General features: G+C 42.9%; 1 protein-coding gene across 4 annotated transcripts in view; it reads left to right on the plus strand.

The window, feature by feature from the left end:
• malrd1 (MAM and LDL receptor class A domain containing 1) overlaps positions 1-26,973 on the plus strand; it is a 414,264-nt gene that overhangs the window by 115,311 nt on the left and 271,980 nt on the right. For all 4 annotated transcript variants that reach the window (XM_048551253.2, XM_059638768.1, XM_059638771.1 and 1 more), the window contains 5 exons: positions 20-143; positions 7,232-7,384; positions 18,301-18,406; positions 18,849-19,216; positions 20,642-21,051. In XM_048551253.2, coding sequence (XP_048407210.2) covers positions 20-143; positions 7,232-7,384; positions 18,301-18,406; positions 18,849-19,216; positions 20,642-21,051 — 1,161 coding nt within the window. The remainder of the gene's footprint in view (positions 1-19; positions 144-7,231; positions 7,385-18,300; positions 18,407-18,848; positions 19,217-20,641; positions 21,052-26,973) is intronic.

Below are 26,973 nucleotides of genomic sequence, written 5' to 3' on the forward strand. Positions count from 1 at the left end.
TCATCTTCTTTCATTACAGATTCTTCTACAAGGCAGTGTCTTGGGAGGGCCCAATGCATTTATTGCTCTTGATGACATGAGTTTAACTCCAGGGTGTGTTGTATCAAATACAATGCTTCCTACAACCTTTACAAAGCACAAAGGTAAGTATTTAAAGATAATTCAGTTCAAGCAGCTGAATAATCAAGTGGCAAAAAATAAACACTGATATTTGTTGCATCTTAGGTTGTTTTAGCCGGTTATTATGAGTATTGTTTTGTTGTCGAAGACAACAAAATGTGAGGCTGGATGAACACAGCAGGCCAAGCAGCATCTCAGGAGCACAAAAGCTGACGTTTCGGGCCTAGACCCTTCAACAGAGAGGGGGATGGGGTGAGGGTTCTGGAATAAATAGGGAGAGACCTCATCGACGACCTCATCGCTCCGCCCACAACCTCCACAGCCAGCAACCCCAGAGGAGACAGCCACACTGAACCCTGCCGCATCTTCACCATCCCCCCAGACCTCCCACTGACTGAGGACGAACGGTCAGTCCTTAGCAAGGGGCTCACCTTTGTCCCCCTACAACCACACATCAACCAATACCAGTCACGATTGGACATAGAACAGTTTTTCCGCCGTCTTCGCCTCCATGCCTACTTCTTCAACCGGGAACCTAACCCTCCCTCCACTGACCCCTTCACCCGCTTCAAACACAAGTCCTCCTCCTGGACACCAACCCCAGGCCTCCTACCCTCCCTCGACCTCTTCATCTCTAACTGCCGTCGAGACATTAACCGCCTCAACCTCTCCACCCCTCTCACCCACTCCAACCTCTCCCCTGCAGAACGGGCAGACCTCCGCTCCCTCTGCTCCAACCCCAACCTCACCATCAAACCCGCAGACGAGGGTGGCGCAGTGGTAGTATGGCGCACTGACTTCTACATCGCCGAGGCCAGACGCCAACTCTCCGACACCACCTCCTACCGCCCCCTCGATCATGACCCCACACCCGAGCACCAAACCATCATCTCCAACACCATTCATGACCTCATCACCTCAGGGGACCTCCCACCCACAGCCTCCAACGTCATTGTTCCCCAACCCCACACGGCCCGTTTCTATCTCCTTCCCAAAATCCACAAACCTGTCTGCCCTGGTCGACCCATCGTCTCAGCCTGCTCCTGCCCCACCGAACTCATCTCCACCTATCTGGACTCCATTTTCTCCCCCTTGGTCCAGGAACTCCCCACCTACGTCCGTGAAACCACCCACGCCCTCCACCTCCTCCAGGACTTCCAATACCCTGGCCCCCAACACCTCATCTTCACCATGGACGTCCAGTCCCTATACACCTGCATTCCGCATGCAGATGGCCTCAAGGCCCTCCGCTTCTTCCTGTCCCGCAGGCCCGACCAGTCCACCTCCACCGACACCCTCATCCGCCTAGCTGAACTCGTCCTCACCCTCAACAACTTCTCTTTTGACTCCTCCCACTTCCTACAGACAAAGGGGGTGGCCATGGGCACCCGCGTGGGCCCCAGCTATGCCTGCCTCTTTGTAGGTTACGTGGAACAGTCCCTCTTCCGCACCTACACAGGCCCCAAACCCCACCTCTTCCTCCGGTACATTGATGACTGTATCGGCGCCGCCTCTTGCTCCCCAGAGGAGCTCGAACAGTTCATCCACTTCACCAACACCTTCCACCCTAACCTTCAGTTCACCTGGGCCATCTCCAGCACATCCCTCACCTTCCTGGACCTCTTAGTCTCCATCTCAGGCAACCAGCTTGTAACTGATGTCCATTTCAAGCCCACCGACTCCCACAGCTGCCTAGAATACACCTCCTCCCACCCACCCTCCTGCAAAAATTCCATCCCCTATTCCCAATTCCTCCGCCTCCGCCGCATCTGCTCCCATGATAAGACATTCCACTCCCGCACATCCCAGATGTCCAAATTCTTCAAGGACCGCAACCTTCCCCCCACAGTGATCGAGAACGCCCTCGACTGTGTCTCCCGCATTTCCCCCAACACATCCCTCACACCCCGCCCCCGCCACAGCCGCCCAAAGAGGATCCCCCTCGTTCTCACACACCACCCCACCAACCTCCGGATACAACGCATCATCCTCCGACACTTCCGCCATCTACAATCCGACCCCACCACCCAAAACATTTTTCCATCCCCACCCTTGTCTGCCTTCCGGAGAGACCACTCCCTCCGTGACTCCCTTGTTCGCTCCACACTGCCCTCCAACCCCACCACACCCGGCACCTTCCCCTGCAACCGCAGGAAATGCTACACTTGCCCCCACACCTCCCCCCTCACCCCTATCCCAGGCCCCAAGATGACATTCCACATTAAGCAGAGGTTCACCTGCACATCTGCCAATGTGGTATACTGCATCCACTGTACCCGGTGTGGCTTCCTCTACATTGGGGAAACCAAGCGGAGGCTTGGAGACCGCTTTGCAGAACACCTCCGCTCAGTTCGCAACAAACTACTACACCTCCCAGTCGCAAACCATTTCCAATCCCCCTCCCATTCTTTAGATGACATGTCCATCATGGGCCTCCTGCAGTGCCACAATGATGCCACCCGAAGTTTGCAGGAACAGCAACTCATATTCCGCCTGGGAACCCTGCAGCCTAATGGTATCAATGTGGACTTCACCAGTTTCAAAATCTCCCCTTCCCCAACTGCATCCCTAAACCAGCCCAGTTCGTCCCCTCCCCCCACTGCACCACACAACCAGCCCAGCTCCTCCACTCCACCCACTGCATCCCAAAGCCAGTCCAACCTGTCTCCGCCTCCCTAACCTGTTCTTCCTCTCACCCATCCCTTCCTCCCACCCCAAGCCGCACCCCCATCTACCTACTAACCTCATCCCACCTCCTTGACCTGTCCGTCTTCCCTGGACTGACCTATCCCCTCCCTACCTCCCCACCTATACTCTCTCCACCTATCTTCTTTTCTCTCCCTCTTCGGTCCGCCTCCCCCTCTCTCCCTATTTATTCCAGAACCCTCACCCCATCCCCCTCTCTGATGAAGGGTCTAGGCCCGAAACGTCAGCTTTTGTGTTCCTAAGATGCTGCTCATGATGTGTTCATCCAGCCTCACATTTTGTTGTCTTGGATTCTCCAGCATCTGCAGTTCCCATTATCTCTGATTGTTTTGTTGTCTTTCTTCATAAGCTCATTGTTATGTAACTATGTGCTGGAGTGGCCCATTTTATTGCTGGGATGCAGTCATGTACCAAGCAACATGTATCAGTTGATCAGACTAGCAACCAAATGGAGAGATGGAAGGAATACACTTACATTCCAGAATTTTGAGCTCTAAAGTATGATTATTTCTAACGTAAGAGAAGCAAATGCCATAATATTTGGATTCTGAATAGGCTGTGGCTATTTTCACTGGAGTGTCAGAGGTGAAGGATGACCTTATAAAATCACAAGGGGCATGGATAGGGCCAAGGTCTTTTTTCCCAGGATAGGGGAGTCCAAAATTAGAGAACATACATTTAAGGTGAGAAGGGAAAGATGTGAAAGGGACCTAAAGGTCAGGTTTTTCATATAGAATGTGGTACATGAATGGAACGAGCTGTCAGAGGAAGTGGTGAAGGTAGGTGCGATGACAACATTCAGAAGGCACCTGGCTGAGTACATGAACAGGAAGGCTTTAGAGGGGTATGGACCAGATACTGGCAAATGGGACTAGATCAGCTTAGGATATCTGGTCAGCGCAGACAAGTAGGACTGAAGGGCCTGTTTCCATGCTGTATGACTCTATGACTCTGTGAATCAATAACAGTTGGAGAAATGACAGACAGAGGAAGGTCAGTGAGGTCTGAGGGCTAATTTATTGAAATCCACAGGTCTCCACCGTTGAAACTGGGAAATTGGTCCCTGCACCTTATTGGATTTTCAAATCTGGCCTAAACTGATTTTAAAGTAGGAATCACAAAAATGCAAGCCCACTGATTTGGCAAGGATTATCACAGGTGAAGCTGGCTCATGCAAATGATACATCAGTGTCATGTATTAACACACTTATGGTAACTGGCTGAAAGATTCTCAATGTGTTTCTGGAAAGATCTAGAAATAGAACTGTTGTGGTAGTGGTGACTTCCTCATCTCCAGGTAACATATGTTAAATGGCTGATGTCTGCCTAAACCTGATACTTATTTGCGATCAGAAATGCCAAGGAAACTGTCCCTCTGCCTGTAAACCCTCCATCATGTATTACATACCAGTGAGTTGCACCCTTTTTATTAGTATTCCCTCTCTGCTACATTCCTTCATATTTGTATCAGCAGACAGTGGGTGCTGTCACTGGTAGTAATGCTAAACATTTTGGTCCTCATCTATGGCCCGTCCGCAGACATTATACAGGATCCCAAAAGATAGGATAGCCCAAAAACCCGGTTGTGCTTTTTGTGATTGGTATCAAGGGGAGGAGAGAGAAAATATGACGCATGTATCAAAGGAGACAACTGGAATTTTTCTGTTATTTTTCTTGCTTCATTGGTAGAACTATTCTCAAGATCCAAGCAAGTGGAATGAGCAACTGACTAACTGTTAAAGCAAAGCACAAATTTAAAAAGTAAAGGACAGAACTACAACTTGCCCAAGGGTGAATGGAAACACTTAGATTGACTAGGCTCCGAGGAAAGCATTGCATTAATAAGAGTCTCTGCCTTGTGTTAGTGCAAAGAGGCTGATTGATTGCACCAAGACAGATGGCGTGGTTCTGATGTATACCATATTAGCCTGGGTGACACTTGTATCAGTGGAGTAATGGTGAGTATAGTTGGTGGCCATGTTCAATTGGTCTGTGCCAGAAATATGTCACATGCCATAATGATCTGAAATTCTTTGAATGTTTGCCACTGTCTTTTTACTGTCATCCCTTTAAGTAGTGGTTCCCGGTCTACCAGAGGCAGCTTCTGCCTCAATCATTGTTGTTTCCTCTAAAAATACATCTTTCCCTGAGCCCTCAATGCTTTTTACAATCAGTTTGAACAGCAGGTCAGTGAAATGGTGTTGCCTGCCCCTACAGCCTCAGATGCACCTGCTCCCCCAGTCACCACTGAAGATAACAGATCAATCTCCTTGAGAGTTAATCCTCAGAAAGCAACTGGCCTAGGCAGAGTCCTCGGCTGTGTGCTCAGACCCTGTATGGATCAGCTGGCAGGGGTATTCACTGACATCGTTCAACCTCTCTTTGCTACAATCTGATGTCCCCACCTGCTTCAAGAAAACCACCATCATCCTGGTACCAAAGAAAACACATGCAACATATCTCAATGACTACCAGCTGGTAGCTCTGACCTACATAATTATGAAGTGCTTTGAGAGGTTAGTCATGGCTCACGTCAACTCTAGCCGCACAGGCTGCCTTGATCCCTTGGAATTTGCCTCCCAGCACAACAAGTCCATGGAAGATCCATTTCCCTCGCCTTACAATCACCTCTGAAACAAAAATACCTTTGTTAGGCTTCTACTTATTAACTATGGCTTCACCTTCAACACTTCAATTCCAACCAAACTCATCTCCAAACTCCAAGACCTAAGTCTCTGTTCTGCCCCCCGCAACTAGTTCCTTGATTTCCTGATCCACAGACCACAATCAGTAAGGACAGGCAACAGCAGCTCCGGATGTGAGTTTGCTCACTGAGCTGGAAGGTTAGTTTACAGACGTTTCATCACCATTCTAGGTAACATCATCAGTGAGCCTCTGGTGAAGTGCTGGTGTTATGTCCCACTTTCTATTTATCTGTTATATTAACAGCAGCTCCTTCAGGACTGGCACGCCACAAGGCTGTGTACTCAACCTCTACTGTCCTCCCTCTACACTCACGACTGTGTGGCTAAATTTCATCCTACCTCCATCTACAAGTTCACTGACACTGTAGGCCGGATTTCAAACAATGATGAGCCAGAATACCGGAAGGACGTAATGTCCTTGGTGATGTGGTGCAAAGATAACAATCTCTCCCTCAATGTCAGCAAGCTAAAGTCTGACCGGTAACTTCAGGAAGCAAGGAGGAGGACATGCTCTTGTCGACATCAATGAAGCTAAGGGGGAGATGGTCAAGAGTGTCAAGTTCCTAGGAATGATGATCACCAACAATCTGTCCTGGACCACCTATATTGATGCAATGATACGGTCAAGAAGGCACAACAACTCCTCTTTTTCCTCAGGACAGTTTTCTTTAGCACATCCATAAGGACTCTCACTAACTTTTACGGATGCACCAGAGAAAGCATCCCATGTGGATGCATCACACCTTGGTATGGCAACCGCTCTGCCCAGGGCCTTAAGAAACTATAGAAAGTTGTGAAAATGGCCCACACCGTAACAGAAGCCAACCTTCCATCCTTTGATTCTATTTACGCTTCTCATAGCCATGGGAAGGCAGCCAACATCGGCAAAGATTCCTCCCAACCCCTCGTTATAAACTCTTCCAACCTCTTCCATCAGACACAAGATACAAAAGCTTAAACACACAACCAGCAGGTTCAGAAACTTCTTCCCCACTGTTATTAGACTTTTGAATAGACCTCATAAATTTCAAATCTAATGTTGATCTTGCCTTTTGTGCATTTTTTTTGCAACCGTAACTTTGAATTCCTCACCTGTTCTATCACCTTATATCCTTAGATGGTATAGTCTACTTGTGCTGCATGCAAAACAAAACTTTTCACTGTATTTAGGTACATGTGACAACAATAAATCAAATCAAGTATTCAAATCAGGACCCTAATCTTAGATTCACTTACATCGTTCTCCATCTTAATCAGGAATTCAGCCATAATATGGTTGCTCAAATCGAAGAGGCCTCACACAATTAGATTGCCAGTTATTCCTTTCTCGTTACACAATGCCCAGTCTTAGATGACCTAATCTCTAGTAGGTTCTTCAACACAGTAGTCCAGAAAAGCCATTCTGTGTGCACTCCAGGAATTCCTCATCTGCGGTATTATTACTAGAAGTTGGAGAAACGTAACCTGCCAAGGGCTAAATTAGGAAATAGGAAAATCTCTGACAGCCCCTGCTAGGTTTTGAACCAAAATGATTTATGTGTTGAACCCATCTGTTGCAGTTTGTTTTTTCATTTAAGCAATTGTGATGTGCTGCTTCCTCTTGGAGAAAAGCTTAAAGGGAAACTATAAATGTCAAACAGCAGATTAAACCAGTAATTTGCACAAGAAGATAACATTTCTAACATGTTTGTTGATTGCAGATTCCACCTGTACTTTTGAAGGAGATAGTTGCGGCTGGTTTGAGAATGTATCTAATGACAACTTTGATTGGATCAGGAGCTCAAGCAGTGCTTTACCTCCAAATATAAAGAATCAGGCCCCTGCTCACGATCACACGACTAATACAGTTGATGGTAGGAATTCATTGTGGAAGATCTTTAGAGTTTTGTTGCTTTGTATAATTCGGTTGATTCTGAACTTCTCCCACCTCCATTTCACATCCGTTAAATCAACTGCCAGGTCTCCCACTGAGGAACATTTGGTGAATTCTCAACAATCTCCAGAATTGTTTTCACATTTCTTTCTTTCAACTGTTATTAAAACATAGAAATAGATACGTACAGCACAGGGACAGGCCCTTCAGCCCACAATGCTGTGCCAAACATGATGCCAAATTAAACTAATCCCTTCCGCCTGCCCTTGGTCCATACCCCTCCATTCCTTGCATATTCATGTGCTTATCTAAAGGTTTCTTAAATGTTTGCATTGTAGCCGTCTCCTTCACCACCACCACTGGGAGTGTGTTCCAGACTCCAACCAATCTCTATGTAAAAATTTTGCCCCTCATATCTCCTTTGAACTTTTCCTCTCTCACCTTAAATGCATGACACCTGGTATTAGATATTTCAACTCTGGGAAAAAGATTTTGACCATCAACCCTATCTATGCATCTGATAATTTTATAGACTTCTATCAAGTCTCCCCTCAGCCTCCGCTACTCAAGGGAAAACAACCCAAGTTTTCTTGCCTCTCCTTATAGCTTACATCTGCAATCCAGGCAGCATTCTGGTAATCTCTTCTGCATCCCCTCCAAAGCCTTCACATCTTTCCTGTAAAGATAAAGCTGCGACATGGCATTTTGACTCTTGTGCTTAATTCTCCAACCAGTAAAGACAAACCTACCGTATGCCTTCTTTACCACTCTATCTTCAGGGAACTATGAAGTTGAACCCTAAGTCCTTCTGTAAACCAATGCTGTCCAGAGTCCTGCCATTAACTGTATATTTTTCCTTAACATTTAATCACCCAAAGTGAAGCACCTCACCCTCACCTGGATTAAACTCCATCTGCCACTTATTCACCCATACCTGCAACCGATCTACACCCCACTGTATCCTTTGACAACCTTCTATACTAAAGGATGGGTTAGTAAATTTGCAGATGACACTAAAGTAGGTGGAGTTGTGAATAGTGAGGAAGGATGTTTCCGATGACAGAGGGACATAGATAAGCTGTAGAGCTGGGCTGAGAGGTGGCAAATGGAGTTTAATGTGGAAAAGTGTAAGGTGATTCACTTTGGAAGGAGTAACAGGAATACAGAGTACAGGGCTAATGGTAAGATTCTTGGTAATGTGGATGAGCAGAGAGATCTTGGTGTCCATGTACATAGATCCCTGGAAGTTGCCACCCTGGTTGATAGGGTTGTTAGGAAGGCATACGGTGTGTTAGGTTTTATTGGTAGAGGGATTGAGTTTCTGAGTCATGAGGTCATGTTGCAGCTGTACAAAACTCTGGTGCAGCTGCACTTGAAGTATTGCGTACAGCTCTGGTCGCCCCATTACAGGAAGGATGTGGAAGCATTGGAAAGGGTGCAGAGGAGATTTACCAGTATGTTGCCTGGTATGGAGGGAAGGTCTTATGAGGAAAGGCTGAGGGCCTTGTGGCTGTTTTTGTTAGAGAGAAGAAGGTTAAGAGGCGACTTAATAAAGACATACAAGATGATCAGAATGTTAAGTAGGGTGGACAGTGAGAGCCTTTTACCTCAGATGGTGATGGCTAGCATGAGAGGACATAGCTTTAAATTGGGGGGGTGATAGATATAGGACAGATGTCAGAGGTAGGTTCTTTACTCGGAGAGTAGTAAGGGCGTGGAATGCCCTACTTGCAACGGTAGTAGACTCGCCAACTTTAAGGGCATTTAAATAGTCATTGGATAAACATATGGATGATAATGGAATAGTGTAGGTTAGATGAGCTTCAGATTGTTTTCACACATTGGCGCAACATCGAGCGCTGAAGGGCCTGTACTGTGCTGTTATGTTCTATGTTCTATGTTCCAGCGATCTTTGTATCATTTGCAAATGTACTAACCCATCCATCTAAGTCATATATGTACATCACAAACAGCAGAGATTCCAGTGCAGATCACTGCAGAACACCACTAGTCACTGGCTTCCAGCCTGAAAAACACCCTTCAACCAATACCGGGATAACAAGGTATAGAGCTGGATGAACATAGCAGGCCAAGCAGCATCAGAGGAGCAGGAAAGCTGACATTTTGGGCCTAGACCCTTCTTCATTTTTATGAAGAAAGGTCTAGGGTCAAAACATCAGCTTTCCTGCTCCTCTGATGCTGCATGGTCTGCTGTGTTCATCCAACTCTACACCTTGTTATCTCAGATTCTCCAGCATCTGCAGTTCCTACTATTTCTTCAACCAATACCCTCTGCTCCTATGAGCAAGCCAATTCTGAATCCACATGGCCAAGTCACCATGGATCCCCTGCATCTTAATCTTCTGGATGAGCCTATCATGAGGGACCTTGTCAAAAGCCTTACTAAAATCCATACACACAACATCCACTGATCTACCCTCATCATTTACCTTATTCACTTCCTCGAAAAATTCAATCAAGTTAGTAAGGCATGACCCGCCCTGCACAAAGCCATGCTGACTGTACCTAATTAGGCCACGCTATTCCAGTGTGTATTAATCCTATCCCTCAGGATTCTTTCCAATAACTTCCCAACTACTAATATGAGACTCACTGGTCTGCAGTTCCCTGGATTATCCCTACTTCCCTTCTTGAACAGAGGAACAACATTAATTACTCACCAATACTTCGTGCCCTCTCCAATGGCTCAAGGCTCCAGCAATCTCTTCTCTTGTCTCTCTCCATAACCTACGGTAGATACCATTGAGCCCTGGGGACTTATCCACTTTAATGCCCTTCAAGGGACCCAACACCACTTCTTTCTTGATCTCAAAATACCATAGCATATTAGCATGTTCCACACAAATTCACTACCCTCCATACCCTTTTCACAGGTAAACCCCGACGCGAAGTACTCATTTAGGATGTCAGCCACATTCTTTGCCTCCAAGCAATGTTCCCTCCGTTATCCTTGAGTGGGCCTACCTTCTCCCTTGTTATCCTCTTGTTTTTGATGTATCTGTAGAATGCTTTGGGATTCTATTTAACCCTAATTGACATGGTAATTTCATAGCCCCTTGCTGCTCTCTTAATTCCCTGAATGAGTACTTTCCTGCTTTCCTTATATTCTTCATGGACCCTGTCCAATTTTAACTTCCTAAATCTTGCATATGCTTTTTTTTTTCCCTATTGACTAAATTCACAATCTCCCTTGTTATTCAAGAGTCCCTTACCTTGCCATCCGTGCCCTTCCTCCTCACTGGAACATGTTGGTCTTGAACTCTCCGCATCAGGTCTTTAAACAGTCAATGCATGTCAAATGTGGATTTGCTTGATAACAATTGCTCCCAATTAACACTCCCTAGCTCCTGCCTAATACTGACATAATTTGCCCTCCCCCAATTTAGTACCTTCCTGCAAGGTCCTGACTTATCCCTGTTCGTGGCTATCTTAAAACTTAAAACTGCTAAGATGTTCTTCCACTGAAAGGTCAGTCACCTGGCAAGGCTTATTAGCCAATACAAGGCCCACAATGGCCCCTCCTCTAGTTGGACTATTCACATACTGTTTTAGGAAACCCTCTTGGGTGCCCTTAACAAAGTCTGCCCCGCCTAAGCCTCTTGCTCTCAATGAATCCCAGTTAATACTGGGAAAGTTAAAGTCACCCACTAATGACAACTCCATTTTTATTGCAATTTCTGAAGAAGGGTCCAGACCCAAAACACCAGCTTTCTCGTTCGTCTGACGCTGCCTGGTTTACTGTGTTCATCCAGCTCCATACTTTGTTATCTCAGACTCCAGCATCAGCAGTTCCTACTATCTCTATTTTTATTATGCCTTTCCATAATCTGCCTGCATATTTGTTTCCGATGGCTGTCGGGAGGTCTATAGTAAAACCCAATCAGGGTGATTGCACTCATCTTATTTTTGAGATCTACCCATATTGCCTCAGTGGATGAGCCTTCCAACACATCCCCTCTGAGTGCAGATGTAACCCTTCTCCCTGTAAATTAACTAAAATATATCTGATTTTACTCTAATTAATAATCTAATGTAAATTATTGTTTTACTTGATTTCTAACAATTCTACTTTTGGAAGTCAAGTTTTGGGAGACAGGTGTCAAGAATTTTGAGATAATCTTAGAGAAAATGTTGGAAAGACAAACATTTTACGAGATTTCATAAGTAGCCAAGGTAATTTCTGTCAAATTTCTTTGAATATTTCTTTGATTCCAGGGATGAATAACTAGTTGCATGAGGAGTCATTGTGGACACTAGCTCTGTACTCAATTGCCACAGAACACTATGGAGGCCAAATAATGGAGTGTACTTAAGACATAGATATCTTCTTGATTGTAAGGCGATCAAAGGATACAGGGAGAGGGTAGGCAGATGGGGTTGAGAAATGTATCAGCAGTGATGGAAGGACAGAGAAGACTCAATGGGCTGAATGGCATAATTCTACTCCTATATTTTATGACTTAACGTATAACCATGTTTGCCATGTTGCTTTCGTGGCACAAATCTCATAAATTTCTCCATGCAACAGTTGTTAGATACACAGCACTGTCCATCATCCCACTCCCCACAACTCCACAGCATTGAGGTCAGATAGTTCTGGTGAAGAATTGTGCCTAAAATATGCATATCTTTTCACAAGATACACTAACATATCTGTTGTAGATTACTGGCATTTATGTTGGGCAACTAGAGGTCTAGGCCCGAAACGCCAGCTTTCCTGCTCCTCTGATGCTACTTGGCCTTCTGTGTTCATCCAGCTGTACACCTTGTCATCTCAGATTCTCCAGCATCTGCAGTTCCCATTGTCTCTGACACATTTGAATATGATTAGCAAACAACTGGTATTGTGACTAGACAGTACTATGTTCTGTTTTGCTCTACCCTCCTGCTCACAATTCCATGAAATGCAAAGAAAATTCTGTGTGCATTTTTTCATGACAAATGTTTCTTGAAGCCCACTTCCTTACCCATCTCCTCGTTCACTTCAAATAAGGAGGAACTTATCAACTACTACCTAGCTATGAAGAAAGGTTGAGTGGATTAGGATTATTTTCATTAGAAATCCTGAGGGGTGTAGACAAGGTGGATAGCAAGAAGCTTTTTCCCAGAGTGGGGGGACTCAATTACTAGGGGTCATGAGTTCAAAGTGAGAGGAGGAAAGTTTAAGGGAGATATGCATGGGAAGTTCTTTACACAGAGGGTGGTGGGTGCCTGGAACGTGTTGCCAGCGGAGGTGGTAGACGCAGACAAGTTAGCGTCTTTTAAGGTATATTTGGACAGGTACATGGATGGGCAGGAAGCAAATGGACACAGACCGTTAGAAAATAGATGACAGGTTAGACAGAGGATCTCAATCGGCTCAGGCTTGGAGGGCTGAAGGGCCTGTTCCTGTGCTGTAATTTTCTTTGTTCTTTGTTCTACTTTTGCACTATGGTTAGTTTGATGACTGGTGTGTGATGCAGAGTAATGCCAATAGCGTGAGTTTATTTCCAGAGCTGGTTGAGGTTACCGAGAGATTTCTCAATCTCTCTCCTTGCCTCAGGTGAGACCATAAGACCATAAGACATAGGAGTGGAAGTAAGGCCATTCGGCCCATCGAGTCCACTCCGCCATTTAAGTCGTGGCTGATGGGCATTTCAACTCCACATGCCTGCACTCTCCCCGTAGCCCTTGATTCCTTGTGAGATCAAGAATTTATCGATCTCTGCCTTGAAAGCATCTAACGTCCCAGCCTCCACTGCACCCCGTGGCAAAGAATTCCACAAGCCCGCCACTCTCTGGCTGAAGAAATGTCTTCTCATTTCCATTTTAAATTTACCCCCTGTAATTCTAAGGCTGTGCTCACGAGCCCTAGTCTCCTCGCCTAACGGAAACAACCTTCCAGCATCCACCCTTTCTGAGCCATACATTATCTTGTAAGTTTCTATTAGATCTCCCCTCAACCTTCTAAACTCTAATGAATACAATCCCAGGATCCCTAGCCGTTCATCATATGTTAAACCTACCATTCCAGGGATCATCCATGTGAATCTCTGCTGGACACGCTCCAGGGCTAGTCTATCCTTCCTGAGGTGTGGGGCCCAAAATTGGACACAGTATTCTAAGTGAGTCCTAACTAGAGCTTTATAAAGCCTCAGAAGCACATCACTGCTTTTATATTCCAACCCTCTTGAGATAAACGACAACATTACATTTGCTTTCTTAATCACGGATTCAACCTGCAAGTTAACTTTTAGAGAATCCTGCTCCAACACTCCCAGATCCCTTTGTACTTCTGCTTTATGAATTTTCTTACCGTTTAGAAAATAGTCCATGCCTGTATTCTTTTTTCCAAAGTGCAAAACCTCACATTTGCTCACGTTGAATTTCATCAGCCAGTTCCTGGACCGGTCTCCTAAACTGTCGAAATTTTTCTATAGCCTCACCACCTCCTCAGTACTAACTGCCTGTCCACCTACCTTGATATCATCAGCAAACTTCGCCAGAATGACCCCAGTCCCTTCATCTGGATCATTAATATATAAAGTGAACAGCTGCAGCCCCAACACTGAACCCTGCGGGACACCACTCGTCACCGGTTACCATTCCGAAAAAGAGCCTTTCATCCCAACTCTCTGCCTTCTGTCAGACAGCCAATCCTCAATCCAAGCCAGTAGCTCACCTTTAACACCATGGGCCCTTAACTTGCTCAGCAGCCTCCCATGAGGCACTTTATCAAAGGCATTTTGGAAGTCTAGATAGATAACATCCACTGGGTTTCCTTGGTCTAACATACTTATTACCTCTTCAAAGAATTCTAACAGGTTTGTCAGGCACGACCTCCCCTTACAAAATCCATGCTGACTTGTTCTAATCTGACCTTGTACTTACAGGAATATAGTGATGAAGGATGCTGTAAGTTGCATAGAGACACAGATAAGCTGCAGAGCTGGGCTGAGAGGTGGCACATGGAGTTTAATGCAGACAAGTGTGAGGTGATGCACTTCGGTAGGAGTAACCAGAAGGCAAAGTACAGGGCTAATGGTAAGATTCTTAGCAGTGTAGATGAGCAGAGAGTACTCGGTGTCCACGTACACAGATCCTTGAAAGTTGCCACCCAGGTTGACAGGGCTGTTAAGAAGGCATACAGTGTTTTAGCTTTTATTAATAGAGGGATCGAGTTCTGGAACGAAGAGGTTATGGTGAAGCTGTACAAAACTCTGGGGCGGCCGCACTTGGAGTATTGTGTACAGTTCTGGTCACTGCATTATAAGAAGGATGTGGAAGCTTTGGAAAGGGTGCAGAGAAGATTTACTAGGATGTTGCCTGGTATGGAGGGAAGGTCTTACGAGGAAAGGCTGAGGGACTTGAGGCTGTTTTCATTAGAGAGAAGAAGGTTGAGAGGTGACTTAATTGAGACGTATAAAATAATCAGAGGGTTAGATAGGGTGGATAGGGAGAGCCTTTTTCCTCGGATGGTGACGGCGAGCGCAAGGGGGCATAGCTTTAAATTGAGGGGTAAAAGATATAGGACAGATGTCAGAGATAGTTTCTTTACTCAGAGAGTAGTAAGGGAATGGAATGCTTTGCCTGCAACGGTAGTAGATTCGCCAACTTGAGGTACATTTAAGTCGTCATTGGATAAGCATATGGACGTACATGGAATAGTGTAGGTTAGATGGGCTTGAGATCGGTATGACAGGTCGGCACAACATCGAGGGCCGAAGGGCCTGTACTGTGCTGTAGTGTTCTATGTTCTATGTTCTATGAATTTAGAAATCTCATCTACGATCCTAAAGTTAAACCGCCATCAGTTTCTCTCCCTAATGAGAGAACAGCCCTAAGGCCCACTAGGATTTTGGCAAGTAGGGGATCAGTTAGCTCAGTTGCTGGATGGCTGTAGAGTGACGTGGGTTCAATTCCCACACTGACTGAGGGTACCATGAGGGTCCTACATTCTCATCCTCACTACTTACCTGACGTGCAGTGACCCTTAGGTTAAACCACCACCAGTTGTCTCTCTCTCTCTCTCGAGCGTAGTCCTATGGTCCAGTTGGACTAGGGGGACCGTGCCTTTAACTTTATTGTGCAAGAAAAGAGACATGTGGGAAATACATGCACAAATTGTCAAGGTGGCAGGCAGTTTGAGTAAGTAGTTAAAAAGGCATATGGAATTTCATATATATAGGCACAGAATATAAAGCAAGAAAATGGTTATGAATCCTTATTATCTCTGGTTTGACTCATGTATTGTGTTAATTATGGACACTGAGCCTTTTTTTCAGAGTGAGACTAATAATGTAAAAGATAAAGTTTTATTCAGCTGATTTCCACTGGATATCTGTCTGGGGTACTTCAAGAACCCTCCCTGGAGCAAAATGTACAATTGCTGAAATCATCTCTTGATTTCAGTAATTAATTGTACAAAGTGAACTCTTGGAGATTCTGTTAGTTTCAAAGGAGCATTGGTGGTGATTGTCGATAGCTTCGCTCTCATTAATTATTGCTCCAAATCAAGGCCATTATCTTCAATTCTTGTCCCAATCAGTTCATCAGTTCCTTCGCCTTCCCTGGCTATTGTTAGAAGCTAAAATGGAGCATCTGCAATTTCAGCACCTATTTGGCCCTGAACTGTGTTTCAAACTCCAGATTTTCTCTCTCATTGAGACCATCCAGCTTCACACCTGCAACATCATCTCTCTCCTCTGCAACCCAACTTACATGTTGCTGAAATGGCCATCCATAGTATTGTTAACTCTGGAAACCTGTCTTACTCTGAATCTTCCATCTTCAATTAACTTTTATTTTTCTTTCTTCTTTCATGAGATATGTGCATTGCTGATGAAGGCTGCATTTGTTGCAAATCACGAGTTGCTCTCAAACTAAGTGGCCTGCTAGGCCATTTCAGAGGGCAAATAAGAGTTAGCCACATTACTCTTGATCTGTTGTTTGCATGTAAGATAGTACAGGTAAAGAGGCAGATGTCCTGCCCTAAAGGAGATTGCTGAACCAGATGAGTTTTTCCAACAATTAATGATAGTTTCATGAGCACCATCACTAAAACTTATTTTCACTTCCAAATTTTATTAGTTGAATAAAATTCTGCCATTAGGCATAGTGAAATTTTGACCCACTCCTGAGAGCAGATTTAATAGAAGTTTTCACAGTCATGAGAGGCCTGAACATAGTAAAAAAGGACTAGACTATTCCAACGCAAAAAAGGATTTTAAAAAAATCACCTATTTAAAATGCGTTGAAAAAGAATGAAATCTGACGTGAGAAAAAACAATTGAGTGATTGGTTGAAGTCTAGAATGCACTGCCTGGAAGCATGGTAGAGGCAGATTCAGTTGAGGGATTCAAGACAGCATTAGATTATTTTTTGAACAGAAAAAAAAGTGCCACAATATGGGAAAATGGCAACTCAAATGCACAAAGTCATTGTGCTCAATCTGGACAGTCAAGTAAACACTTTGAACTAAATGGTCTCCTGCTCAATAACACTGTGATTCTGTAATTTATGTCCCATTCTTTTTAGTCACTTACAGAACTACAAATAAAATAACAAAGCAATTAAAGAGGCCAATTGGCCCACCTTGCCTCTGCGAGTTCTTTGAACAACAATCCAATTACTCGGAGTTAACATTTCGGGTCTGGTGACCCATCCTCAGAACAGGGGAAGGGTCACCAGACCTGGAACATTAACTCTGAATTTTTTCTTCACAGATACCGCCAGACCTGCTGAGCTTTACCAGCAACTTCTGTTTTTGTTCCTGATTTACAGCATCCACAGTTCTTTCAGTTTTTAATCGAAGTACTCTCTCTGTCCTTGCTCCGGATCCATGGCCTTTCCATTCTATCCTCTTCAGATGTTTGCCCAGTGCTTTTTTGTAAGTTACTATTGAATCTGCTTGAGTATATCCAGAATATCATAATTTTTTGACAGGAAGTTTACCTCATGTGACTCATGGTTATTTTGCTAATCACTTTAATTCTGTGCACTTTGGATCTGATTTCTTCTGCTTTTAGAAATATTTGCCCTTTTGCGACTTTATTTTCGTTCAACTTCCCGCTTTTGAAACCTACTATTAAATCTTCCTTTCAAATCTTTTGATCTCAGATGTACAATTCTCTTATTTCACCATGTAAATGAAGTTCCATATCACAACTACCATTCAAGTACACAAGCTGACGTTTCGGGCCTAGACCCTTCATCCTCTCTGATGAAGGGTCTAGGCCCAAAACGTCAGCTTTTGTGCTCCTGAGATGCTGCTTGGCCTGCTGTGTTCATACAACTTCACATTTTGTTGTCTTGAATTCTCCAGCATCTGTAGTTCCCATTATCTCTACCATTCAAGTATATCTTTCTACACCCCACTAAGATGTTAACAACATTCTTGAAGTTTCCTGCTTTGAACTGAACATTTCGATCAGTCAGGTCCACTCTGACTTTCATATTGGGCCTTGTTACAATCTAGTTACTATCCAGCAGGTGGCAGAAAGGGAAATTGCACAAGAATGAGGCATGACTAATCAATAATAGGATGTTATTGCCTGCAAATAAATGCAAATAGACCTCTAGATGCTAATTAATGAGATTCTCATCTCACCATTCAACAGTTGGATGGAGAACCAGACATTTTGATCTGACCACTGAAAATCTTAACGCTGCCTTTCTGATCTAGTTTCCCAACCTTCCGTTCAACGCCCACATTATTCAGGGGCTGGAAAAAAATTGTTCTTTGTGTTGAACGCACTGCTGTTTCATATACTTGCGACAGTCATGGGATGCTCTGATATGTTAAAGTCCCTTATATAAATGCAGGTTGTTGTGGAGTTGCGTGGTGATTTAAATGTTTATTTTTCATATTTGGAATTATCTTGGTTTGTTTTTCAGGACACTTCATGTTTATTTTGAAAAATGAGAGCAATCTTTTTCAGGTTGCAGAACTGAATAGTCCCCAGTTAAGTCAGTCAGGAACAGGATGTACCATGCATTTTTGGTAAGAAATAATTTCAAATTCATGATGATCTGTCAAAACATGGAACTGATTCTTTTGAAAGCACTGGATCTCTGAGCCACGCCATTTAATGAAAAATATTATTTGTGCTAAAGCACTCGTATTTGGAAGTTATTTTGTGTGGATGTATATATGTCTCATATATACCTAGCATTTACAATCTACATTAAGAAGTTAAAAACTTTAAGGATGATTATGTTACCTATACACTCATGGCTTTATCAAATAACTGTATGCTTTTATTCAGTACAGTAACATTTCAGATAAAAATCTTTGATAATTCATATAATTTTGAAAGCAATTTCCCCAAACCAACTCTTCTGCTGAATTCAGTCCTAGTGTAATACTTTAATGAACTGAGTGGTTATCTCTTGACAATGTTTAATGACCAGACAAATTACTTGCTTTTTCATATCTTCAATAGGTATTATAATTATGGACAGGCTGTGGGGGCAGCGAAAATGTATCTGGTGATCGATGGTGTGCAGAATCGTACTGTGGTCTGGTGGACTTACAATACTCAATGCAATCAATGGCTGCAAGGCTCTGTTCAGCTTGGGCGTCTAACACGACCCTTTCACCTTACACTAGTGAAAGTCAGTCTGAGCATTTATGATGGCGTGGCAGCAATGGATGATATTACATTTGTCAACTGCTCCCTCCCACCAGCTGTAGACATCTGTGAAGGCACCAACCAATTCTGGTGTAAAGAAACCAGAGCTTGCATTGACCAGTTACAATTATGTGACCTTATAGATGACTGTGGTGATGGTTCTGATGAAGACAGCTGTGGTAAGTGGAACTTGAGAATTCTGCTCAAGATCAATATTGCTCATTTGGGATATTTGTGTTTAACATGGAAATAGCATTTAGATTAGATTCGATTCCCTACAGTGTGGAAACAGGCCCTTCGGCCCAACAAGTCCACACCGCCCCTTGGAGCATCCCACACAGACCCATCCCCCTATAACCCACACACCCCTGAACACTATGGGCAATTTAGCATGGCCAATCCACCTAGCCTGCACATCTTTGGGCTGTGGGAGGAAACCAGAGCACCCAGAGGAAACCCACGCAGACACGGGGAGAATGTGCAAACTCCACACAGACAGTTGCCTGGGGCTGGAATCGAACTGGGTCCCTGGCACTGTGAGGCTGCAATGCTAACCACTGAGCCACCGTGCTGCCCCATTTACATAGAGTGCTGTACGCATATATAATATATACATATACATCTACAGATTCATTATTCTTCAGCTTAGTTGTTATTTTCTAATGATGATAATTAACAGACGCCAAAAAGTGGCTTGCCTTTTGTAATTCAGACAACAGTGTGGCTAATGGGTTGGAAATTAGGTAAGTACTCAAATGTGATGCACTTTCCCATCAATTTCTGTAGAGCCTTGTTTTGGGCGGAACCTTCAATCACCATCCATAACAACTGTCTATCTCCCTTCGCTTTTGGAAAGCAGGAAATCACCTCCATTAGAATGAGGAAAGAGAGCTTCAAATGTTTCCTTAGTCCACACTGGTGGCTGTGTGAAGCCTGTGTGGCCAGTGCTGGCATGGATCAGCAAACACCCTGGTTGTCAGTATTCATAAATTTCATTGCCCACACTCTTCCACTTCATAAGGGTGTTGGTTGGCACCAAACACAGAGTTTCTATGATTTTAGCTGCGGGAGCCCTTTGAAGCATGAAGGATTTGCCTGAATATCTTCACCGACATGATTCCCTAATGGCTGGGTGACCTGCTGGCCAAAAATAACCACAATATTCATGAAATAAGAATCCAGAGAATTATACAAGGCTCAAAAACAGAAGTTGCTGGAAAAACTCAGCAAGTCTGGTAGAATCTATGGAGAAAAAGATCAGAGTTAATGTTTTGAGTCCAGTGACCCCTCCTCAGATTTAAAGCATCCACAGTTCTCTTGGTTTTTATTAGGTATCTAAGACTGACTGTAACATGATACCTGTTTTACTTGAACACTCAGCATCAACACTATATTTTCACCCACACAAAGGCAGCAAAATATTTGTCATTTGATATTTTTCACCTTTATAATTTGGAATTGTAGATTTGGGTGATCTAATGATATGGATGATTCTATGTACAAATTCTTATTCTGACTAATATTAGTAAGTAATTTCCAAATACAAATGTCTGTACATGGTTATATATTCAAGTAATTAATCTTTTATTTCCTGCCTTTTACAGCTAATGATCTGCTTTGCAGTTTTGAAAATGGGTCATGTAACTGGCAGCAAGCTAAAGAAGATGATTTTGACTGGACAAGAAATAAGGGACAAACACCAACAGTCAACACAGGGCCATCAAAAGATCACACAGTGGGGACAGCAGAAGGCACTTACCTTTACATCGAAGCATCTGATCAACAATTTGGAAACACAGCTGTTCTCCTCAGTCCTATCTTGGACGCCACAGTTAACAAGACCTGTATCTTCCGTTTCCATTATCACATGTTTGGAAAACAGATTTTTAGATTGGCAGTTCACAGAAGAACATTCCACAACACTAAGGGAGAGCAACTTTGGGCCCGATATGGCAACCATGGCGACTTATGGCTGAGAGAGGTGCTTTATATCAAGAGTTCCCAACCATTCCAGGTAAGCACAGTTAACTAATACAAAATCCCTGGATTCTGTCCTTAAACCTCTCTGTCTGACTAACTTACTTTCTTAAACCCTACCTTTTTGAGCAAGTGTTTGGCCCTGTTCTGATATTTTATGCAGTTTGGTTTCAATATTTGATTTATAGCTCTCCTCTGTAGCACCTTTAGACATTTTGCTGCATGAATGTTGCTATTTACATTAGTTTTTGTAAAAGATCAATGGATCATATTTAATCATGTGTGATATACTGTAGCTATTTGTGTCTGGAACATTTTTGTTTTTACAACACTCTTAAAAAGGTTTTTGAATTATAGCATTCCCTTTGTAGGAAAAAAAAACCTCATGAGGTGCATTAGTATATTTTATTAAAATTGTGGAAAACTTTGTACACATGTGGTGCCACTAGATTTTTTTCTGCTGGCCTCTTAGACATTTGTTCAGAGCTGTGCTAGACTGTCTTTTGTCTTTTGTTACCTCCAAAAACAACATCTTGTATTTAATTGGTCAGTTCAAAGACATTCACAGCTGGTTGTCTGTTTCCCACACCAGGTGGGCTCTGACTACCATTTCACGATTTTTTTTATTTACTGCTGGGTGGGTATCACTGCGTAGGACAGCATTTCTTGCCCATCCCTAATCTGAGGCACATTTACAGTGCTTTTAGGGAGGCAGCTCCTGCCTGCTCCTGGTAAAAACCAAGCTAGCATAGCTGTGCAGACTACTGTTAGCTGGCTCCTGATAGCACTGTTGACAATGCCTTTCGTCACTTTGCTGATGACTGAGAGGAGACTGACAGGACAAAAACTGACCAAATTGTGTTTGTCTTGGTTTTTTGTGGATCGGATACACTTGGGTAATTTGTAACCTAGATGTTAGCTTGTTTTTAAATTCATTGGATGTTGGCATTGCAGGCTAGACCAGCATTTATTGCCCACCCCTCAGCTGAGAATCAATCAGACATCACTGTAGATCTGGAGTCACTTGTAGGCCAGACCAGGTGAGAATAGGAGCTTCATTCTGTAAAGAACTGAATAGGTTTCTCCCCCGCAATCAATAATTGTTTCATGGTCATCATTGGACACTTATTTGCAGATTTTAATTGAACTCAAGTTCCAGCATCTGCCACGTGAGGTGATTACCTGGATCCTGGATTAATAGCCTAGGGATAATACTATTTGGCCATCACCTCCCCTTGCTATGTCATTGCACTGGAGCTGCTTGGCTCGGAGCGTAGTAGGTTATACAGCACAATTCTTCAGCATTGCAGGGAGGACTTTGTCAAGTCCCATAGTTATTTTTAGATCAAGTGGACTCAGTAACTTTATAATATCCTGTAGTCTGTATCAAATTAATTGATGAGTGGTGTGAAACACAACAGGAAATGAGGAAGGATCAACCAGCCTGCACCAGGCTGAAGATGGTTGAACAACTTCGATATTGTGCTAGCATTATTGAGGAATAGCGATGTTCTCGGAGCGTCCTCCTCCTCCTCCTTGTGGATTATTTATGGACCATCATACACAATATGATGTGACAGTATTGTCGAACTTAGTTCAAAGCTGGTGTTCGCTGTTTCAGTTCCTGTTATCCATGCGAATGCCACTTCACTATTTCCTTAAAACCCCAAAATTGATTTGAACGGCAAAAAAAGAGAGCACATTGAATCACTTTTGCTGACATTTTGGCTTAATTCTCTAATAGCAACCCTGATAACAACATGCAAGGTATTCTGTGATGAACTTTATATAAATGTTTTTGTGGATAGATCTTTGAAATCCTCAATGCATTTTGTGAACATAATTACAAAGGCCTACTGAAATATTTTATTGCAGTGGGAAAAGACCATGACTCTTTTCAAATTTGATATTAATAATGGGAATATCTTACACAATGAAGTAAGATTAATCATCACAATTTCTCTTGTGTAGACATAGGGAATGTAGGTGTGACAAGGGTTTGTGTTAAGATAATATATTAAACGCTGCTAGGTGACTCTTTTGCAATTTTCATGATGGTTATACTTAAAAATCATGATGGTTTTGAACTTGTATATGTTTGTCATTTACAGATAGCTCAAGAAAATTTCAAAAATATATCTCATATTGCAATACCAGCCCAAGTTGTTGGTTTCACAGTGAGCATTTTGATGGCAGTGGAAAATCAATTACAAAGCAGTTTCTATTCACTGCTGGAACAAACTTGACTTTAATGTTTCTTTGAAATGAGTCATACTGCTCCCGATGAGATTTATTTGAAATTGCCTTTGTCCCAGTAATGGTAAATTGTAGTTCAATGTCATATTATTTTCGTGTGACCCATGAATGTTTTATGCCTACTCCAATCTTTTCCCTATATCTTCAGAGGGAAAAAAGGTACAACAAGGATAATCAGGATGCATTAAGGGTGGCATAGTGGTTCCATGGTTAGCACTGCTGCCTTTGCAGAACCAAGGACCTAAATTCGATTCTATCCTCAGGTGGCTGTCTGTGTGGAGCTTGCACCTACTCCCTGCATCTGCATGGGTTTCTGTCGGGTGCTCAGGTTTCCTTCCACAGTCCAAAGATGTGCAGGTTAGGTGGATTACCCATGGGTGGCCATGGTGACTATGGGGTCGGAGTGGAGGATTGAGTATAGTTGGGATGCTCTTTGAAGGGTAGGTGCTAACTCAATGGGCTAAATGGCCTCTTTCCGCACTGTAGGGATTCTGTGATAAAGGGCACTCTGAGGAAAGACCAAATAAAAATAAGTAAATATTGTCTAACCCAAACAAAATAAAGCTGCAATATTTAAATATGTCTATGTTAGTAATGTATTTTTAAAGTACTTCTTACACTGGAAATATCTTCTCACTTTAGTTTACCAATAATTTGCTGTGTTGTGCAAAGTACAGGGAATTTAGCCGGGCTATCTTTTGTTGTCTCTGGGAATTTGTTCTGTGCAAATTTACCTCCAATGCCTGACCACGTAACCAGAATGAATTCTTTCCTCCTCCTACACCCAGTGGTGCACGAGGCAGACAAAGCAAAGCACATACTTTGTTTGTTGCCATAGTTAGTTTCTGCTGGAACAAGTTATAGGCCTAATTTCTAGAGGGTTGAGGGCACCACTGCACAGACTTTCCTGCTTTTACTGCCTGCATGGCAAATTAGTAGAATCGACAGGTTAATAATCAACCTCTTTTCCTTTGTCTATAATTTCATCGATCATCGGGTCTTCGCGTGGAACGTAAAATTGCAGCATTTGGTCCATGGCCAGGAACACGACCCACTGTGCCAGAAGACCACCCACACAAAAATAACAGAAATGATTTGGTGACAGTGAAGCACGTTGGGAATTCTGGTATAATAAGAAGCTACGTAAATGTTAATTTTCTTATCCAAACACCATCATAAATTCCCAAACACATTTTCAGCTCAATTGCATTTGTGCATTTTCTCCTTAATTTGGTGTGAAGTGTACAAAATTGGTGTCATTTACAAAGTACCATCTGAAAAGAAAATTACATCGAACATTCGCAGCTTCGATGAATGTATCTGAAACTCTCTCCATGATTAGTTGCTTGAATGCAACCTGATATTAATCTATCATTTTTGATTCTTTTCTAACTAGTTCTCAAACTGCCCAATAATGGTGAACGTCTTAGAATGTCATCTGTCTGGATAAAATCAAGATGGTTCAATATACATTATATTACCCTATCACATTTAAATGTAATAATGGCCCATAATAAAAGTTAATGTTAAACCATAACATTTACATTCCAATTAAATGTTTTTACAGTTGCTCCTTCAAGTTAAAGGAGACAAAAATCCTTCAAGAACAAAAAACATTCATAGTCTTGTTGAAAGAGATGTTTCTGAAGTATCTATAAGTGTGAAAAGCAGCAGGTTTGCAAAAGACTGTGAATTGAGTCATCTAATTACTTCACAGCATCTCTTTGAGTACACATATTTCTCTTTTGCTGATTTTCAAGATGGGAAGTTTTCTGCAGTGTAATTTCTGTAGTGTGATGTATTTGCTTCTTTCACACTTTTCTTTAATGGGAGTTCAAGGAACTGTAGTTCACTAAAGTATTAATGAAATAGTTCACATCTGAATTGCAAAACTTTCCTCTGATTCTTTTTGAATGTGTAAAGCTTTTAAATATATGTCACACTGGACCCTCAGCTCAAATACTTGTATTTTAGCCCTGTATTTTGAGTTTGCTGCCTAAAAGTTTCGGAAAAAAGAAATGGCTGTAACAATTCATCCTGAGGAATGGATTAGTGATTCATGAGGTCCTGAAGTTGTAATCCTGTGGTAGATTTATTTGAGAAAGGGAAAATATGTAATGCATCTGGTGTGAAATACTGTAGCATAGTCAAACCGTTCAAGCCTTCAAACATATGTCTGAGGAATCAAATAGAATAAAACCAAATGGAAGCATTTTCCTAATGAAACTGATAAATACCAGCACAGCAGTAGTAAAATCTCCCTGAGTGAAGGTAATGGTTCCAGCAGTCACGTGGCTAAGTAGTGAATTGTAACAAATTGTGATTTAAGGGACAAGCTGACCAATAAATACAACCCAATATTATACTTACTTGCCTGCTTAAATTAGTCAGTTTGTCATTTCAATTTATTTTAGGAACAATCCTCTGATGTGTTTTGCAATCAATCTGAAGGTTCCATGCAGAAGTGATATATATTAAAGCACGAGGGCATGAGTGAAGAAACAAAAATATCACTGAAATGTTTGTTTATGAAAAAATGGTCCATTGAAACAATGTGTGAAATAACATATAGCACATAGGATCCCGGGTAACTTGGCAAGATGGATCCAAAATTGTCTAAATGATAGGAGACGGAGGATGGTTGTAGAAACCAGTTTGTGTGACTGGAAGTTGGCGTCTAATGATGTACCATGGGGTGGTGAAGGTTGTTTCTGTGCTGGGTCCCTCAGTGAGAATGTGGAAGGGATGAGAAGGAAAATTGCAAATGGCACGAAGATTGACCATGTGATTGACATTGAAAAACAGCCTCTCAGCTTGCAGAAAGGTAAAGAATGGTTGGTCAGATGGGCAGATCAGTGGCAGATGAAATTTAACACTGAGAAGTGTGAGTTGATGCACTTTAGAAGAAGTTACAAGACAAGGGAATACTTAATGAATGGCAGGACACTAGGAAGCTCAGAGGAACAGAGGGATCCTGGGGTGCTTGTCCACAGAACCCTGAAAGTGACAAAAAAGATAAGGTGATTAAGAAGACACACCAGGCAGATCAGTCATTCCATAGATATTGAGAGTGGAAAGGTTATGCTGGAGCTGTTCAAAACTTTGGTAAGATGACAGCTGGAGTGCTGTGTGCAGTTCTGGTCACTGCATGGTAGGAAGGATGTGATTGCAATGAAGTGCACAGAAAATTCGCCAGGATGTTGCCTGTGTTGGAGTATTCCAGTCATGAAAGAGCCTGGATAGGCTCATGTGAATTTCCTTGGAATAGAGAAAGCTGAGAGGCAACCTGATTGAGGTGTATAACGGTTTCTGAGGGACATGCACAGCTGGATAGAAAGCAGCTGATCCCATTAGTTGAAAGGCCAATAATGAGGAGGCATAATTTTAAGGAGAAAGGTGGAAGGTTTAGTGGGGATTTGAGGAAAAAGCCAGAGAGTGGTGGGAATCGAGAATGTACTGCCTAAGAGGAGAGAAAAGGCAGGAAACCTCACAACCTTCAAAAGCTATCAGGGTGAGCACTTAACATGTCATACATGCAGGCTTATAGGCCAAGTGCTTTAAATTGGGATTATGGTAGATCGGGCCCCATCTGTGCCAAATGACTTTATGCTTCTATACAACTCAAGCGAATTCCAGTTGCTGAAAGGAAGTAATGTTACATGATCCACAGGTTTCTTCAAGTAAGTTATTTTTCTAGGTGTTA

The sequence above is a fragment of the Stegostoma tigrinum genome, chromosome 2 (assembly GCF_030684315.1).
Source record: "Stegostoma tigrinum isolate sSteTig4 chromosome 2, sSteTig4.hap1, whole genome shotgun sequence".
NCBI lineage: Eukaryota > Metazoa > Chordata > Chondrichthyes > Orectolobiformes > Stegostomatidae > Stegostoma > Stegostoma tigrinum.